The sequence below is a fragment of the Hyperoodon ampullatus genome (genome assembly GCF_949752795.1).
Source record: "Hyperoodon ampullatus genome assembly, chromosome: 1".
NCBI lineage: Eukaryota > Metazoa > Chordata > Mammalia > Artiodactyla > Ziphiidae > Hyperoodon > Hyperoodon ampullatus.
This window is the reverse complement of record NC_136914.1, coordinates 8,975,100-8,993,915: the sequence shown is the minus strand read 5'-3', so window position 1 is coordinate 8,993,915 and position 18,816 is coordinate 8,975,100. Positions and strand designations below refer to the sequence as shown.

Sequence of the window (18,816 nt, the reverse complement as noted above, 5' to 3'; positions counted from 1 at the left end):
ATAGAGATGGATACAATGCATATACACAAAAGCTCTTTGACATCCTCAATAACCTTTAGGTGGTCCCAAGACCAAAATATTTGAGAACCAGTGTCTTAGAGAAATTTTCACTCAGGCCAAAGAGATATGTACTTGCATGCTCACAGCAGCACTGTTCTAACAGCAAAAAGTAGAAACATACCACACACGCTGTGGTATGTTTCTACAGTACAATACTAGGGAGCAGTGAAAGTGAATGCACCACAGCTAAATGCACCAACATGAATACATCGCACAAAGGTAACAGTTGGATGAAAATCCAAGGTGCAGAATGCATGCTATTTGCCACCTTTTTAATACTTTTACATTTACATTTTTATAAATTTCAAAGACAAGCGAAACTAAGTATGGTAAAGCTATAGAGAAAAAGCTAGGGGAATGATCAACAGAAAATTTAGGAAAATGGGAACAGGTAGCAGGAGAAGAGTACAGGAGAAATTTGCTAGCGTTGAAATCTGTTAGATTGGGCAGTAGGTTTATTCCTGTTCATTTAACCATAATGCTTCATTATATACGTATGAATGTTAGATATATTATTTTTTGTAAATGGCACATACTTTGCAACCTCCAAAGGGAGACGCTGCATTAGAGCTTCCTTTGCCAAAGGAAACCAAAGACGTATGGAAGGGGTGGTTGGAAGAGGGGCAGGGACTAAGCCCCGGCTGAGGGTCTGCAGCACTGGCCCCAGAGAAACCCATCACTGGGGCAGGTCTCTTCTTGGACACCTTCAGCGGTCACAGCCACTGCCATCCATCTACTTTGGCTTTTCAACAGCCCTCCCTACTTAAAAAGTCCACTTCTTCCTTCAGGCCATCGTCCTCCATCTCCATCTACAGCACAATGAAAAACTACCAAATTTCACAGTTGATTCTGTGCTGTATCCAAAACACTAAACTTAACCAGCATCATCTCTTATCACCTGGGTCAGCTCCTACTACATTTTTCCTACTTCCTGTCCTTACATCACCAATATACCCGCTCTGGTTCAACGAAGTTCCTTAGTGTCTCCTGCCTACTTCTGATTTATTTCAACCTCTTTGGGCTAATGCTATTTCTTCTGCTTGGAACGTTCTTCTCTCGTCTCAAGATCTAAATACAGGGCTTCCCTGGTGGCGCAGTGGTTGAGAGTCCGCCTGCCGATACAGGGGACACGGGTTCGTGCCCCGGTCTGGGAAGATCCCACGTGGCGCGGAGTGGCTGGGCCCGTGAGCCATGGCCGCTGAGCCTGTGCTCCGCAAAGGGAGAGGCCACAACAGTGAGAGGCCCACGTACCGAAAAAAAAAAAAAATCCATCACATCCTTGAGGATGCTTTAGGTACCAATCTTCTCCAAGAATCTTCTAACCATCACTCTTCCTCTGAGTTTCCTCAGACATTTACACACCTAATTCATATATTATTGTCTTGCACCTGTTGACATTGATTTGTACTTATCCTCTGTGATTGTTTTGTGTCAACATTTGAAAGAACTGTCAGCACAGACTTCATTCTATACAACTTTTATGAAGCCAGGTAAATGCTCAAAACTTTTTCTTAATGAATGAGCACCAAGTAGGGACTCCAACCCTCAGCTGATCAAATCCTGGCTGCTCTAATGTGTGTTGACATCCATGTATCCTTATTCCCAAAAGACTTTCAATTCACTATACTGAAAGATGTTTTCTCCCCACTGTAGGAGCAGATTTCCAGTTTTATAAGAGAAACCAAGCAAAGAAGCATTTGCTCGATAGAATTCTCAACATTTCTGCACCCCGTCTCACCCCCTCTTTACTTGCAGTCCTTAAAGAAATCACCCTTGACAGGTGGTGGAACCAGCTTGTTTGTAAACACAAGATCTTCTGTTTCATTTGAGGGCAGTTTTATTTATTCAACAGGCCCTTATCTTAAGAAACCAAAGTTATCTTCCCTATAACTTCTACCCTGTGGGTCCTAGTCTCTGTTTTCTGCTCAGCATTTCAGAAATCCATGAAAATACTTTTCAAGCTGAATTTTAGTTATTTGTTTCCATCTCCTTCTCTGCCTGCTTGGCTCTGAGATCCCTGTGAGCCGGGACCATGCTCTATTCAGCTCCACAGATCCTTAATCGCTGGCACAGAAGCACTCAGTTACTGCTGCCTGAATGAATGAATGAATCAAGTATCAGTTAGCAGACACAAGGTGAGAATTTAGGATGAATGACAATTCAGAGTAAGTTTACTCCCTTTTTCACTTGACAGAACTTCATATGTTTGAATGTAGCTACCATGCACAATTTTTATCCACCCTCACTTTTTTTTCTTCGAATTAAGTACTCCCAATTGCCTCAGTAGTTAATTCCTCACATGATGATTTCAAGAGCCTGCAACATTCTAGTTGCCTCCCTTCTGGTGAGCAGTTTATCAATGTCCCCCTTTAAATCAGGGCACTCAATCTGGGATTCACTATTATGCATGTGATCTAATCAGTTCACAAGGCCAATGTTATCACCCTTGTCCTGAATTCAGTACTTACATTAATTTAGCCAACTCTGCTGAAATGCATCCATTTTTCAAATGATGGCTGAATTTTAAATATTGCTTGTTGATTAATAGCAGTTATCTCTGGGGGTGTAAGTTGGGAAATGAGACTTTCACATCTTACTATAAATATTCCTACATTGCTTTAATTATTTATACTAAACATGCACTCCTTTTGTCATTAAAAGCCAATATAGATTTTTAAGAATAAATTAATAAACAGTTAATATCTGTGATTCCCATGGTTCCAGTCTCATGGAGTACACAAGTCATATTTAAAATACGTGTACTCTCTACTACGTATAAAATAGATAACTAATGAGAACCTACTGTATAGCACAGGGAACTCTACTCAATGCTCTGTGGTGACCTAAATGGGAAGGAAACCCAAAAAAAGAGGGGATATATGTATACGTATAGCTGATGCACTTTGCTGTACAGCAGAAACTAATACAACATTGTAAAGCAACTATACTCCAATAAAAATTAACAAAAAAAGAGAGGAAAAATAATAATAAAATAAAATACATGTATTTTTTCTTCTCTTTTGTATATATTTCTCATCTATTAACACGTATTTGAGTAGTCACTGGTACACAGCACTTCTGTGATCTAGCCATCCAGCCAACCCAAACCCTACTTCTAGATTATGAAATTCCTCTCTTCCTATAAATGTCAGAAAGCATCTCACTATAATTTGATTTCCCTCTTTCTTAAGGTCAGATTAAAACCCAGTAAGTTATTATTGGAGGTTTGCTTTCCCCTAGAAGGGAGAAATCATATAGCACATTTCCGGAATATTTCCTGAAGCATAGGGTGTCCCACACTTTGTTTCCTTCCAAATACAGCTGTGTTTCATGCTCCGGAGAGGATTGTTGGGTTAACAAGTAGGGCCAAACAAGCACAGAATAGAAAACAACTCACAGTTCTAGGCCATTACATGAAGGCAGTGTTCTCCACATGGAGCACATAATTCAGACCCCAGAAAGTACATCACTGCATGTGACTCTATTCTATGACCCTCTGCTTAGTCTAAGGTCAAAATAAATCTTTGAGGAAAGAAATATGATTGGTGGCACAAGTTTTTGTTTGTGAATCACAGGGCAACGTATGTGTTCCATCAGCGCCTAGGGGGCCTCCTGCAGTGGAGGGTCTGAGAGGAGGTGCAGGTGGTGAAGGCATATCCTTCAAGCTTGAGACCCCGTGAAGGTTTCACAGACCTCAGACCAGCTCTGAGCCCAGAGACTGGCCCTTCACAGGGCTCCAGCCTTTCATAGTACTCGCTCCGGTGACCTCTCAAGCTAGTTTCTTCCTCCCTGTGGCCCAGTTTCCAGGTCTGTCCAATTGGTAAGAGGAGGGGCTCTTCCCTGCCTGCCTCACAGGCAGATGGTATCGACGAAAATGTTTTGTGGACAATAAGCATTATATAAAGAGAAGGTGTGGTTAATGTACTGTTAATCCATTTTACAAGACGGCACTCCGCAAATACAGAGAGGTCAAGTGACTTACCCAAGGTCACAACGCTAGTGAGAAACCCTGGTGATTGTGGTGGGAGAAGGTGACAGAGAAGACTAGAATCTGTGTCTCCTCCTTAGTACAGGTCCTTCCCTGAACCTCTGGTTTCTGATCTGGAGGAGTTGGAGTCGATTATTCAGATCCATGAGCTATTTTTAAAGGTTTTAAGAGTTTAACAGATTCTCATCAATAAGCTGCCCAGGCTCAAAATCATGTCTTTATTTTTGGCTGACATGGCATCAGCCCAGAGTGGGAGTTCTGGTTAGTTCAAGGGTCCTCAACTTTTGCTATCCATTTGTATCACCTGGGGAGCTCTTTTTTTTTTTTTTTTTTTTGCGGTACGCGGGCCTCTCACTGTTGTGGCCTCTCCCGTTGCGGAGCACAGGCCCCGGACGCGCAGGCCCAGCGGCCATGGCTCACGGGCCCAGCCACTCCACGGCATGTGGGATCTTCCCGGACCGGGGCACGAACCCGTGTCCCCTGCATCGGCAGGCGGACTCTCAACCACTGCGCCACCAGGGAAGCCCACCTGGGGAGCTTTTAAAGGATGTCCATGCCCAGACTCCACTCTGGGCCCATTAAATTTAAATATCTGGGGGTGTTTGCATTTTTAAAATCTCCCAGGTGATTATAATGGGCTACCAGGGTAGAGAACCACTGGGTTGGCTGATTATGATCAGCAACTGATAGGCAACAATAGCTGTCATTGACCAATTACACAGCACAGTTAAAGCAATCATACTGGGATCGTTAGTTGAAAGAAATTCACAAAAAAAAAAAAAAGAAAAGAAAGAAATTCACACCTCGAGTGTCTTAATGTGGCCAGCATTTATTGTGCACATACTATGTGCCAGACACGAATCAAAATATCTACATGTATGAGCTCACTTTGTCCCCATAGGACCTACAACGTTTTCCCAATTTACAGATGAGAAAACAGGCAAACTGCAGAAACTTGCCAAGGTCACAGCCAAAATGTGGGACAGCCAGGATGGAACCCACGCATCTAGGATGCGTACCAGGATCTTAATCCTGACCAGTATCAGACAGATTGCTGATACTGCCTAGGGTTTATAGTATCCTAGCTTCAGTGATGAATTAAAAGATTACAGAATATTGGGGAATATAGAACAGTTTCTAATCCAAACGCCTGTGGGGGCCGGGAGATAAGACACTTCACGGGGGTGGACAGCTGTACATGCAGACGGGGACACGGCAGCCCAGTGGCAGGAACTGTGGCAGACTGGCGAGCACATGCCAGGGAAGGGAGACAGCCGCCACCGACTGCAGCAGATTGCTGCCATGTGGGGAGGTGGCCTGGTGCTGCTTGCTCGTCCAAGTTTTCAGAAGAAGCTGGAAATCTGGATTTGTATGTGAAACCAACCATTTTCAAATGCTGTCTCGAGTTTTTAAACATACTGTATGGGGCAAAACATAGTAGGCCACTAGCTTGTGACTTCTAATATCATCCGTAACACACACACAACACACACATACAACACACACATACCCCGATCCTTCTTTTAAAATTCTTGAAAAATAGATACATGTATATGTATAATGGAATCACTTTGCTGTACACCTGAACCTAACACAATATTGTTAATCAACTATGTTCCTATATAAAATTAAAATTAAAAAACCACCCTGAATCATCTAATGTTCTCTTGGTTTGGTCCTCTGCAATTAGAAACAGCAGACCCTGTCTTTCCTTCTTTCTGTGCAAAATTTGAACTATTACCTATGTAACACATAGAAAACCCAATAGAAATGTCCCCTGGGTAATTTTAATCAGTGGACTGACTGGTAAATCAATGAATAAATAAACTTTTATTAAACACTTATTTTCTCATTTGAATCTCAGTCTAAGTCTGGGAATGTGGATTTACTATCATCACTTTACAGTAAAACCCAGTCAAAATTCATTAGATTATTACACAATTTAGATATAACTCAGTCAAATCATACACACAGAGGAACTTGTTCCTCTAGTAAAAGCCTAAAGTAATACTGTTGGCCAATGAAACAAGTACTTGTCAAGCCCTATTATACAGCCTTATAAAAGAATTTTACCATATCGTATTATTACTCTATGAGATACATGGAAAATTTTTAAAAATAATAATAAACACAGACATCACCAAAAAGTTCTGACTCAGATATGCCTACAGGGTAATCACAAACTAAGCAAGTGGAAACATTTCATATACTTAATAATAGCTAATCTTTCTTGAGCTCTTTCTACAAAGCAGCCACTAATTAGGTATGGCTTTGTGTGTGTACATAATATTGACTTTTATATAGGTATTCAATTAATACGTACAATATCCCTATGATATAGGGACTGTTATCACTATTGAAAGATGAAACCAGAGAACAGGGAAGTTAAGTAATTTGGCCAAGGTCACACAGCTAGTTAGGGTCAGAGCTCAGATCTAAACAGCTTGGCACCAGAGCCTGTACACTGGACCACTACTCTATGACCTTAAAAAGCATGTACAGTCTCCGTTTTTTACTTACGATGTACCGTATACAGTAGACATAGTGAATTGAGGGCAAAAATCACATGATATTTTCTCTCTCTCGTTACAAAACAACAACAAAAACTTTTAAAAATACACCACCAAAGGAAACCGTAAGCAAGACAAAAAGACGACCCTCAGAAAGGGAGAAAATATTTGCAAATAAAGCAATGGACAAAGGATTAATCTCCAAAGTATACAAACAGCGCATGGAGTTCAATATCAAAAAAAAAAAAACAAAAAACCCAATTAAAAAACGGGTGGAAGACTTAAATAGACATTTCACCAAAGAAGACATACAGATGGCCAAGAGGCACATGAAAGGATGTTCAACACCACTAATCGTTAGAGAAATGCAAATCAAAACTACAATGAGGTATCACCTCACACCAGTCAGAACGGCCATCATCAAAAACTCTACAAACAATAAATGCTGGAGAGAGTGTGGAGAAAAGGGAACCCTCTTGCACTGTTGCGGGAATGTAAATTGATACAGCCTCAGTGGAGAACAGTATGGACGTTCCTTAAAAAACTAAAAATAGAACTACCATATGATCCAGGAATCCCACTACTGGGCATATACCCAGATAAAACCATAATTCAAAAGGATACATGTACCCCAATGTTCATTGAAGCACCATTTACAATAGCCAGGACATGGAAGCAACCTAAGCGTCCATTGACAGATGAATGGGTAAAGAAGATGTGGTACCTATATACAATGGAATATTACTCAACCATAAAAAGGAACGAAATTGGGTCATTTGTACAGATGTGGAGGGACCTAGAGTCTGTCATACAGAGTGAAGTAAGTCAGAAAGAGAAAAAGAAATATCATACATTAACGCATATATGTGGAATCTAGAAAAATGGTACAGATGAACCTATTTGCAGGGCAGGAATAGAGATACAGACATAGAGAACACAGTGGGTGACACAGCGGGCGAAGGGGAGGGTGGGATGAATTGGGAGATTAGGAATGACATATATACACTACCATGCGTAAAATAGATAGATAGTTGGAACATGCTATAAAGCACAGGAAGCTCAGCCCAGTGCTCTGTGACAACCTAGATGGATGGGATGGGGGGTGGGAGGGAGGTCCAAAAGGGAGGGGATATAGGTAGACATAAAACTGATTCACTTTACTGTACAGCAGAAACTAACACAAAATTGTAAAGCAATTATACTCCAATAATAATAAAAATAAGTAAATAAATAAAATATACCACCAGACAACCCAAGACACTGGCACTACGTAACTTTAGGAAAATCTATCACCCTCCTCAAGTACAGTAGCTTGTTTCAAAAGCACAGATAAGCAGGCTGCTGATGATCAATCATGGAAAAGACCATCTTCCCTGGCCTTCTCCATTCCCCTTTGAAAGCCAACCTCTTCAGAGCACTCAAAACAATTCATCCAGAGACGCACATTTCTCTCACCCCTCGTCTTTTTCCCTTCACAACTCACTTCTAATGGGGCTCTAACCACTTTTCTGACCCATGGAGAAATTACAGGAAAGGAGAGAGAGAGAGGGATTATTTTGGGGTTGGCTTTTTCAGGCCCAAGCCTCGGAGAAGGTCCACGCATTCCTTCCTTGCTGGGAGATAGAACTTGGCTGAATTTGGAATTTCTTAAAAACAGAAGCAAGAGTACCTAAGCCTTAGTCATTTAAGAACTCGAGAGAGCTTCAGTGGTAGAGGTTTTTTAACAAGAAGGGAATGGAAGGCTGGAAACAATATCCTTTTTAGGCACACGGAATCTGCTGCATTTACTATAACTCTGGGTCAGTCTGTGAAAAACAGAGTGGCTAAAGGCCTCATGCTGATTTCAGACCGTGGGCGTGTATCACTGTACATTTTATAAAATTAGCTACAGTGCAGCTTCTGTGTATGTGTGTGTGTCTGTGTGTGTGTGTGTGTGTGTGTGTGTGTGTGTGTACACAGGCAGTGAGGCTGACTTTTATAAAATAAACAGCAATATGCACCCATGCAGCTAAAGATTAGTATTAAGCCAAAGTCTGATTTTAATTTATGAAACTACCTTGTAACTACAGTGATTCTATCCCAAGGTGGGTCCTTGGGGAATGATAAAGCCATCTGAGAGGCCCTGCTTCAGCACCTAGACATATATACTATTCTCTAATATCATAAAAACGTAATATACAGACAGAGGATAGAAATACAAAACTTGCTCCTAAACAGAAGGGGGAAAGCACCTAGAAACTTCAGCCCATTAAATCTCTTAGCTATTTCTAAGGTTTGTGCTTTGTACATTAGTTTCTTATAAAATATGACAAAAGACATTTCAGCTACCATAAACCATGAAGTATTTTGTACACATGGCCCTAGATGGTATGCATTACTGAGCTACACCTAGAAAGTAGGAAATAGAAAAGGGCCCATCAGAAACAAGACACAGCATCTTCACTGACAATCTGCATCTCTAAAATGTGATTCTAGAGTGCCTTTACTGAGGCCAAAGCAGTAACGAAATCTGATGGAAAAAAAACCAAAAACCAAAAACCCCCCACATGTTTTACCATCACTAGGCCTGGTCTGGATTTCTTTCGGATAAGAGAAAACTCAAAATCTACTCCTTCACCACAGAGCTCGTGGTCTTGTAAAAACCTTCTGCTAGAAAGCCTTTCACACCCCCAAAAGTCCTATTTTGTAGGTCACACTCTCATTATCTTGTTCTGCGATCAGTCTGATTAAATTATAGAAAATTACTAACACATCACTCAGAATAGAGAGTTGAGCTCCAGCCTGTTGTGTTTGTTTTTCGGTCCTCCTGTCCTAATACTCCAGCAGATATTTAAAAAGGAAGAGTGGAGGAGAGACAAGGCAACTTCAAACGAGGAAAGCGAAAGGATATATTAACCTCCTCCCAGGACTAAGCTGCCCTCAGCTTTCACAGAGGGCATTACTGACCAGTCACGGAAACCAAGAGAGCTTTTTCCACTCTGACAATCTGGGCTCCACCATCATTTCCTTCGCACCTTATCATCTTTTGAGTCCAAAGACACCACTTTGCACGAAGTGACCAGGGTTAGTGCTACCGGATGAGTTTTTCTCTTTGGGGAAACGAAATCATTCAGACACAGTCTGAACTACTGGGATTACTAAATAAACTGCTTTACCTACACATTTCGAATCTGGTCTTTCCTACAAGGACATCTTGACATTAACTAATTAATCCTTGTATTTTAAACCAACTTGTGACCCCAGGAGAAGCCTGCCTGGTTACTCCATCAGTACAACAAGATCCCTTGGCTGTTTCCACAGCCTTTGTCCATCTAATTTTATAAGCCTCGCGAGATCAAGACTTACCACACCTCCCTAGGAACTCTCCTAACAGGCCGTTCAAAGACTCTAAAAACTCAAATGCACAGCAAGCTCTAACACTGGCCCAAAGCTGTCCAATTTATACTTCCCCAACGTGATTTATTAGCACTTGGTGCAGGAGACTTGTCAATTCACACCAGCTGTGTCATCCCCAGAGCGAGACGGCAACATGTAGACAAATTAAAAATCAATTTTTTTTATTAGAAACTATTTTGCAGCATTAGAAGGAATGCGATTTTGAGCTATCTTCCTTATTTTAACAGCAAAGCTCAGTGGACCCTACTTACTGTATTAGGAATACATGGATTTCTTTCAGGAGAACAGATAGGCACTTTTGCCCAGCATCAAGCAAGCCTGCTTTGTGGTGCCCCCAGAATCATCCGAAATGAAATACTTTTCTATTTCAGATTTTAAAAATTTCCCCATGGTCCCTGTCCTAGTCAGGAGGTACTGTCTGGTCACTGAAAAAAATTTAATAAGAATAAGTAAGGGAAAGAGTTCAATCTTCTACCTTCTGTCTTTCAATAGACATATAAAGACCTGTAAAAATATAAAAATAAGAGATCCTGTTGCTTTTCAGTCATTTTGTTTCCCAATTTTACTAGAAAGCAAGAAAGAATTTTTAAAGTTTTGTTCATGACGAACACAATAACCTGTTCTGGTCTTGACCCACAACTGAGTAAACAGTGAAAATACTGGAATAACAAAACAACAGTTTTATGAACTTTTCCTTTGTGCTCCCCCTCGGGAATAGGCATCGGGCAGCTTTCCAATGATAAACAGAAGAGAATCTAAACTCATACCCGTTTAGGGGTAAGTTGAAGCTAATGAGGAAATCTTAAAACTGCTGATGGCACCGATGGTCAGAGGTTTTACAGACGCAACAAACACACCCCTTTCCCTCTACAGTTTGTGATCCCAAATGGAATCATGTTCACAAAAGGCTGAGCCCCAGGCCTGGCAAACAGTCACGGTATCAGTTTCCCTCTCTTCCTCTTTCTCAGGCTGACAAACATTTTTAAACTCTGCAGTTCGGGATTCTGCTAAAGATAAGCACATGGTATAGCTCCAAGGACCTCTAGGACATTTTTTTGGAACACGGTATTGGACCCTGTTAATGATAAGAACTTTTGTACAAGAGCCATCAATTGCAGCAGAGTCGTATTTAAATCCCAAAATGATAATTACTGCTCTAGGCCAAGAAATAAAGGCTTTATTTTGAATAATAATTTTGAAATTCACTTCTCAAAAATAGTTTAGGTTTAACACCCTTGGTTGGGGGTCACCTCCGAAAGCTAGCGCAGCTCGCCTTTTTGATTTGCAGCCAGTAGGATCACCATTCAATTCTATAGGACAGTCCATTTGTTTTTCTGCATATGTATGAGGCCCACATAACAAAAACAAACACACACACACTTACTTCAGAGGCCCAGGAGGAAAGGACTGTGTAGAATTTTAAATCAGAAATCTAACGCTTAGGCTAGTAGTGTCAGGTTAAAGGCTCGCCCATCCCCAAAGCTAATTCGGTTCTGAACAGTCCCATGGGTGTCTAGTTGAACAGAAGGAGCTAGGAAACCTTAGCAGAACGAAGCCCAGCCTGGGGAATTGCTGGGACTCCGTGCCAGGGGCTGAGGCTCACCCCAGACTTGGTATCAGATAATACCAAGTGCTAGTCTGGATTTCCAGGACTAATCTACTGGAGGGTGGAACTTCCAGGTTCCCTGGTGTCTGTGCTATAGGGTGGGAGGACTGTGGGCTCTGGAGATTCCCCACTGTGGCTGGCTTGTATCATATTTAATAACACATAGAAAGAGTTTATTAGTAGCAATGGTTTAAGGGGGGAGGGGTAAACAAGCAAGGGGGGAACCTAAGAGGAAGGGGAAAGCACCCTAAATTTTCTAGAGATGCAGTTATCACAAGTTTCTTTTCTTGTATTCTAATTTGAACTTCTTAAATGTGTTTTCAGGTTCTCTAAATTCTAAAAACATTACATCAATAGTGGCCCTTAAGCACTTGTATTTACTCAGAAGGCTTTTTGGTTTCAAAAGCAATCCTCCCCATCTCCTTCCCCCTCCGACCTTTCCCACCCTGAAAACCACTCATATCACTCCTTTCTTTTATGGAGAAATGTTAAGTCGGCCCCTATATAACTTCTTAAAAACTCAGGATGACAGTCTATTAGAGCAATCAACTCCCAACTCTCTATATTTTAACTTTGATACAAAACGGTTCTCCAGGGAAAGAAAAATCCGGCCACACACACCCCCCCACCGCGCACACAAATAAACAAACAAATAAACAAAGAACTTAGCATTAAAACTGGAATTTAGGGCTACAATTATATTCTACATTAAATACAAATTAACACTAATTTGACCAAAGTCCACCCCACTGCAAGTTCTTTCAAGACTCACTCAGCATTTAGCAAGCCTTGGGTTACTATGACTGAATTGCAAAACACACCATTTGCCCAGAAATTGCTCTTAGCTCAAATACAAACTGCTCACAAAACATGTGTAAACCATGCTTAAAACAGGTAGCACACATCCACAAAAATCCATTCAGACCAAAGGTAAGTGGAGAAAGCTTCGCAAATTAGGCTTCTCTTTAAAAACTGGAGGGACTTTTACGGTGTTTCCAAAAGGTAATTGCTTTTTACTTCAGTAAAAGTGGCTTTATGTGACTGAGAGAAGGAGTTGATTTTTTCTTTCTTTCTTTCTTTCTTTCTTTTTTTTTTTTTTTTAACTTGAGTGGATAACAGTATTCAATTAGAGAACAGGGTGGGAGAGCCCACTCTCAAAATATAACTTAATCACCGGGCCCCAGCGCACTGGAGAGGCCCACCAAAACACACAAGCTAAAATGGAGCCTGAATTTCCTCTCAGACGGAGAGGGTAGTCGCACGAGGTCAGGGTCAAGGTCAGCAGCAGGGCAGGCTGCAGCTGCCCGACTGCACTACCCACAACGGGAGGGAAGGCGTTCCATCTCCGTCACAACCGAGCAGATAAATCCCTTCTCCCCTCCTACCCTCCCTCTCACCCCGCCAAGATTTTTTTTTAAGAAGAAAGGAAAATGACCAAATAACCTCACCGCCCTGGTTTTCGCACACAAGCTCATCAGCGCCCAAAGTTGCCATCTAAGGGCAAGTTCGCAGAGAACACTGAAGCCCATTTTGTCCGAGCAGGGCAAGCCTCCCCCGACGCCCCCCCAGGATTCCTGCCTCCTCTCCCTGCCCCCAAACGCCCCCGAAAAGAGCTGGGAACTGCGGCCGGCCGGCCATGTGCACGCACACACTTCCACCAACTGCTGCGAGTTTTCTGTGAATCGCAGCGCGGAGCCTCCCAACTCGCCCTCCCCGACTCCGCCGCCTTCTCCTTCCTCGCACAAAATTTCCCTACACACCCAGCCGCCTGCGAATGATTTTATGTGCATATATATTACATATGTGATATTATCCTCAGAACCTCTAGCGGGCAGGCGAAGAAAGGACTGCACAGGGGCATTTTTTTTTTTTTTTTTAAAGGAAGGGGAAAAAAAGCACAACCCAAGCCCTGTGCGTCGACTCCTGCGTACCGGGAAGGGGAAAGAAAGAGGAATGTTTGCGGAGCGGGCTGCCTGCGAGTGCCCTTGCTCGCCACTTCGGCCGCGGCCCGGGTGACACGGAGGCACGGGGGCGCCCGGCCCGAGCCACCCGCGCCCCCTGCCCGTCCCCCGGGCAGGCACCGCCGCGGAGATTTCGCGAGGGGGAGATCGATCGCGCTGCCTGTCTGCAGCGGAAACGCACACGCTCACACACAACCCCAGCCCGAGACACCATAACCTTAACCCTTCCCCCACCCTCCGTGAACTTCAGGTGACCGACCACGTCGGCCTGACACCCGGGCGGGCGGGCGCTCCGGCTCCGCTCCCGCCCCCAGCCCGGGTTTTGCAGGATCGGGCTCCGAGCAGCGCCAAACCGCCGGGAGAGAGGAGCAGTGCGGGGGGAGAGAAGAGAAATTGACCCTCCGTCTCCCCCGACCCCTCCCTCCGGCGCCTCCGGCGTCCCCTCCTCCCCGTCACCCCGCCCCACGCCTTCTCCCCTGCCCCCTCCTCCCTGCATTCAAGGAGCCGGGCGGCCCCGGGGGATATTTTTAGTTGCTTCTTTCTCCTTCACTTTTAGCTTTAGCAGCATCTCGGAACACTCAAAGCGGAGAAAGATTGGGTGTGGGGGGGTGTGAGCTGGAGAGGGAGTGGGGGAAAAGTTAAGAGTCTCGCAAAGAAAAGCCGGAGGGAGGGCGGAGAGGGACCAGGGGCGCGGGTGGAGGAGGGGAAGGGGACCGGGCCGTGCCGGCGGTGTGTGTCTCCAGTTGGTGTGTGGCTGCAGCCGGGGAGGGCTGTGATGCACTTTAGTCCTGGACTCTGCTCAGGCTCGCCGGGGAGGGGGGTCTGAGAGCCCGAGTCTCGCCCGGCTCCGTCTGCTCCGACTGACCCCGCATTTTATTGCGGCCAGGAGCCCTGCTCCTCCCTCCCCTCGGCTCTGCAGGGACCTCGCGCGCCGCGAGCCGCCCTGCCTCCTGCCTCCGCCTCGGCGCAGCTCCCGCACCCCACATCCGCCCGCCGCTGCCGGGCCTCGCCCCCAGCCCGGCCGCCCCGCGCCCCCCGCGCCCCGGCGCGCCCCCTCGCCCCGGCGCCCCGGGAGCAGCCGCCCGGCGGCGCGTGTGTACCCGTGTGTTTGTGTGCGGTGCCCCCACACCCTCCCAGCCGCTCCCGCCTCGCCCGCCCCCGACTCCCCTCCTCCGCCGCCGCCTCCTCCACCTCCGCCTCCTGCTCCTGCCGCCGCCGCTGCCGCCGGCGGCTCCGGGCCCGACCAGCCCCGGCGCAACCTTTAGCCGGAGACGGACCTCTCCCTGGATCCCGTACTCGGCAGGCGGCCGCGCGCCCTCGCCCCGACACCCCCAAACGCCATGTCACGGCCCCCAGCCCTCCGCGCGCCCCGACCCCCGCACCCTCAGGCACCGGGATCCGCAAGGAATTTCTTGTTTAAAAAGATTCCAACCTCTCCCACCTCCCCTCCACCCCCGATTATAAAAACCCCGGCATCCACACTACTCCCCTCCTCCCTTCTTTTGCCCCCTCCCCCCAGCAACCCGGAGTGAGGAGGGGGAGGGGAGGGAAAAGGGAAAAAAGCCCGATCTCAAGGAAAAAAAGGGGGGGGGGTGAGAGAAAGAAAGAAAAAGAGAGAGAGAATAGAAAGGGCACGGGGCTGATCATCACCAACATGGCTGCCTCAGCATAGACCTAAACGAGGAGTAACCCGGGCTGTGTCTTTGTCAGTTTCACCTCTGTAACCCTAAACTAATGCAGAAAACAACGGAGGAGGCTGCGGAGGGGAAAGAGGAGAGGGAGGGCGAGAAAATGGCACGAGAGGAGGTGGAGAAGGGATGACTTACGTGAGGGAAGGCGCTTGGGCTGCTCCTGCTTCCTCCTGGGCATTTTCCCCCTTTTCTCACATTCTCCTCCTTGGTTAATGTGAGATCAAATAAACCCCCGTGGGGGCAGAGAGGCAGACACTGGCAGGAGCGGGGAGGTAGTTGGGGGGCGCGCGGGCGGGCAGGGGGAAACCCCTTCTCTCCGGTGTGTGCAATGGGTTGAAGCTTGTTTCCTGGAGCCAGAAGAGGGGTTTTCTTCTTTTCTTTCCTTTCTTTTTTTTTTTTCCTTTTTTTTTTTTTTTTAATTTTTTGGTCGTGCACCTGGCTTGTCCCCGAGCGTAATATTCTTCAATGGAAACGGATCTAATAGGTGTGAGTGTGTGTGTGTCCTATGCTCGCGTGTGTGATGGGAGGTATAAATAAATGAGTGCCGGTGCGTCGGTGTCTATGGCCGCGCTCTGTGTCTCCGAGCCCCTAACACTAATGTCGGGATCAAAGGGCAGCGGCGGCGGCAGCACAGCTCACAGCTCGCTCTCTTGCTCTCTCTCTCTCTCTCGCTCTCTTTCTCGCTCTCTCTCTCCTCTCGCGCTCTCTCTCTCTCTGTCACACACACACACACACACACAGAGGCACAGACTGAAGGAAAGAGCGAGAGCTAGACACACACACACACACACACACACACACACACACACACACACACAGCAAAGAGGAAGGTGCCCTAAGGCTCCCAGGGCGGACTCAGGCTGGGATTTGCAACCGCTCTGTCTGGAAAGAATGGGGGGCGCGCGTGCGGGGGTGGGATGGACTTCTTCAAATTTATCCCGCTATTCGCCAGATCTAGGGGGAAAAAAAGTTTTTCCCACTCTTGAAACCACGATTATTTCATTATTCTGACTGATTTTTCGAAAGAAAATAGGTTTCTCTCGTAACTTTCTTTTGTTGATTAAACTACATAAATTCTTCAGGGTTTTGGCACTCAGAGAATTACTCTCTCACCCATTCACCTTAAGTCTGTGGAGGTGACAGTCTTCCACACACTCTCCAAAAACATTACAATAAAAATAACAAAAATAAAAATTAAAAAATAACATATGGTGAAATCAATAACTAGGTTGATGGAATAAGTGCCCTGTTTTGGAGTGTCCAGTGGAGTTAAAACTGGAAAAGGCTGCCTAAATGAAAATTACAGCTCCTTGACAAAGGGGGAAAAATAAGATTAGGTCACCCCTGATGGTCGATTTAACTGCTACATGATACTCCTACAGCAATCTTGACTTCTGAAATTTACTTTTTTCCCTGCTTTAATGCAGGTATGTGAAGCTTACCCTGAAGCAATTCCAGTTTGCATTGTGAGCTCAATATAGCAGTTTTCATTAACTGATACATACTTTCATTACTTTACAAATCACACATCTTTCTTCAAAGAGAGACATAAAGGGGAAAAATAGAAAAGGACGGGTCTCACTCCAGCACAAAAGGTACTTGGTGAAAGAGGACTGTTCTCTTTGCGACTGCAGACTTGCAGTCATTTGGATAAAAGTTCACTCAGAGGTTGTTAATGATTTAAACTCCAAAACCTGCTACTATAATTGAAGTAAAAAACAGTCTGAAGAAGAGTTGTTTCATAAAACTCTCTTTGTAAGAGAAAACTTTGAACTTAGCCGAATACATTATATGTCATGAGTCAGATGTAGCTAAAAAATAAAAAAGGTGCATTATTTAACTACATCTTCCCTTTTTAGCTTTTTCAAACCTCTGACTCATCATCTTATTATGTTAAATATTTTCTTACAAATTTTAAAATAGACTTTTTCATCAAAGAAGGTGGATGATATGGCAAAGATACAGAACATTAAAATGACACTCCATACGCTTACACGGGTAGCTAATGCCTCTTTGAGGTTCTGACTGAATTATCACACCTGGAGTGGTGTTCAAGACAGTCATGGGGGTTAAATCCCTACACACCCCCTTCAAAAATAACAATAAGTTTTCACATTGCACACTTTCATTGGAGAAGCTCAAAGAGTGTTATATCTCCCCCAAAATGTTTTTCATTGATAGTGAAATCTCAGGATGAAACCCTCTGTGTCACTACCCTGAAAGATCTAGCTTCCCAGTGACAGGTAATGCTATCTGACGCAGGTTTTGAAACACCTGCTTGAATTCAATCTAAAACCAAACAGAGAGCAGTCAAGTTTGAAATGGAGCATCACGCTTAAACCAACTCTTCCTTGAATGTTGGCTTAAGTAAACTGGTAGTTAAGTTTCCCCGAGTTCCAATTTGAAATAGAACTATCTTCCAACTCAGATCAAACTCAACTGGTGCCATGATTTTGACTACTGTCAGTAGCATTGGATGTGAAATTAGTGTATGGATGATAAATCAGAGCCTGCCATTCTAAACAGAGTCATTGCCCTGAGTGTGCAGCATCTTTAAACCTAACACAAGGTCAACAGATCGGCCACAACACTTCACCATTGCTCCCTCAGAGCCTTTAGCTGGGATATGGAGGACTATTACTCTGCACAGATACACCACTACCTTTTCCTGAATTGCTGACTCTTTCCAGTGCTTAGTACACTATAATTGAAAACACACTTTAAGGCTTTCTTCAAAGGAGAGTACATTTCCTGCCACCTTTTAAAGGCACGCAGGCAAATGCTGTCAACGTTTAATTATACAGGTGCTCTATCAACAGCCAAAAGCATTTTTAATTGAATTTGTGCATACCTCTACGTCTGTCCAAAAATTACTTGAAGTACTACACAACAATAGAAAATGGAAATACAGACAGAACAACTTCTGTTTCAACCTCAGCCTGGTACCTCTCTCTCCTACAAAGCGCTCTTCAAGGGCACTGGCATCTCACCCTCAATGCCTAGATGTTTAGGGAACACAAGCTAATTTTAATGTTAGACTAACCTAAAGTATTAGGAAGATACATAGCTAGAGGTTGCTACAATGGATTTCAAAATCGAGTGGATAAATGATGTGGGGAATGCGTGCCTTTTGGATGCACGTACCCATGAACTTGGATTACTGTTGACCTTAGTCATTATTTTGGAATATTCTATTTGATTCACCCCCATGGCCCAAGCTTTTGAAAGCATATTTTATCTTAATAATTATAGTACTCCATCTCCGTCACCTCTCAAATGTAAGATTAAGATAGATTTTCTCAAAATTATATATTCTAAGACGATGTGTCATAAACCCTCACTCTCACAGGATTAATTCTATCCTTTCCCAAGTACTACTAAGGGTGGTAGACAGGGGAGCACCGCCCCCCCTAGAATCGTGTGGGCTCTAGAGGGGTCCTTGAGGTCAAAGTCTTTTCAAAATATTATTTGCTCTTTTATCTGTGTTGACACTGCACAGATGATTAAAAGCAATGGGAATAACATGGTGGCACCTTAGCAGCTCAGATTAAGGCAATGGCACCAAAAAAGTATTAGTAGTCATTCTCATCTTCGCTTAAAGAAA

The 18,816-nt window shown here is 44.4% G+C and overlaps 1 protein-coding gene across 1 annotated transcript in view; it reads right to left on the bottom strand.

Moving 5' to 3' along the window:
* Positions 1-15,856, bottom strand: part of ZNF827 (zinc finger protein 827) — a gene marked incomplete at its 3' end in the record, with an annotated part of 185,576 nt that extends 169,720 nt beyond the window's left edge. The window contains exon 1 of the mRNA XM_079697749.1: positions 15,348-15,856. Within this exon, the coding sequence (XP_079553875.1) occupies positions 15,348-15,390 (43 nt within the window). The 5' untranslated portion in view covers positions 15,391-15,856. The remainder of the gene's footprint in view (positions 1-15,347) is intronic.
* Positions 15,857-18,816: the final 2,960 nt, after the last annotated feature.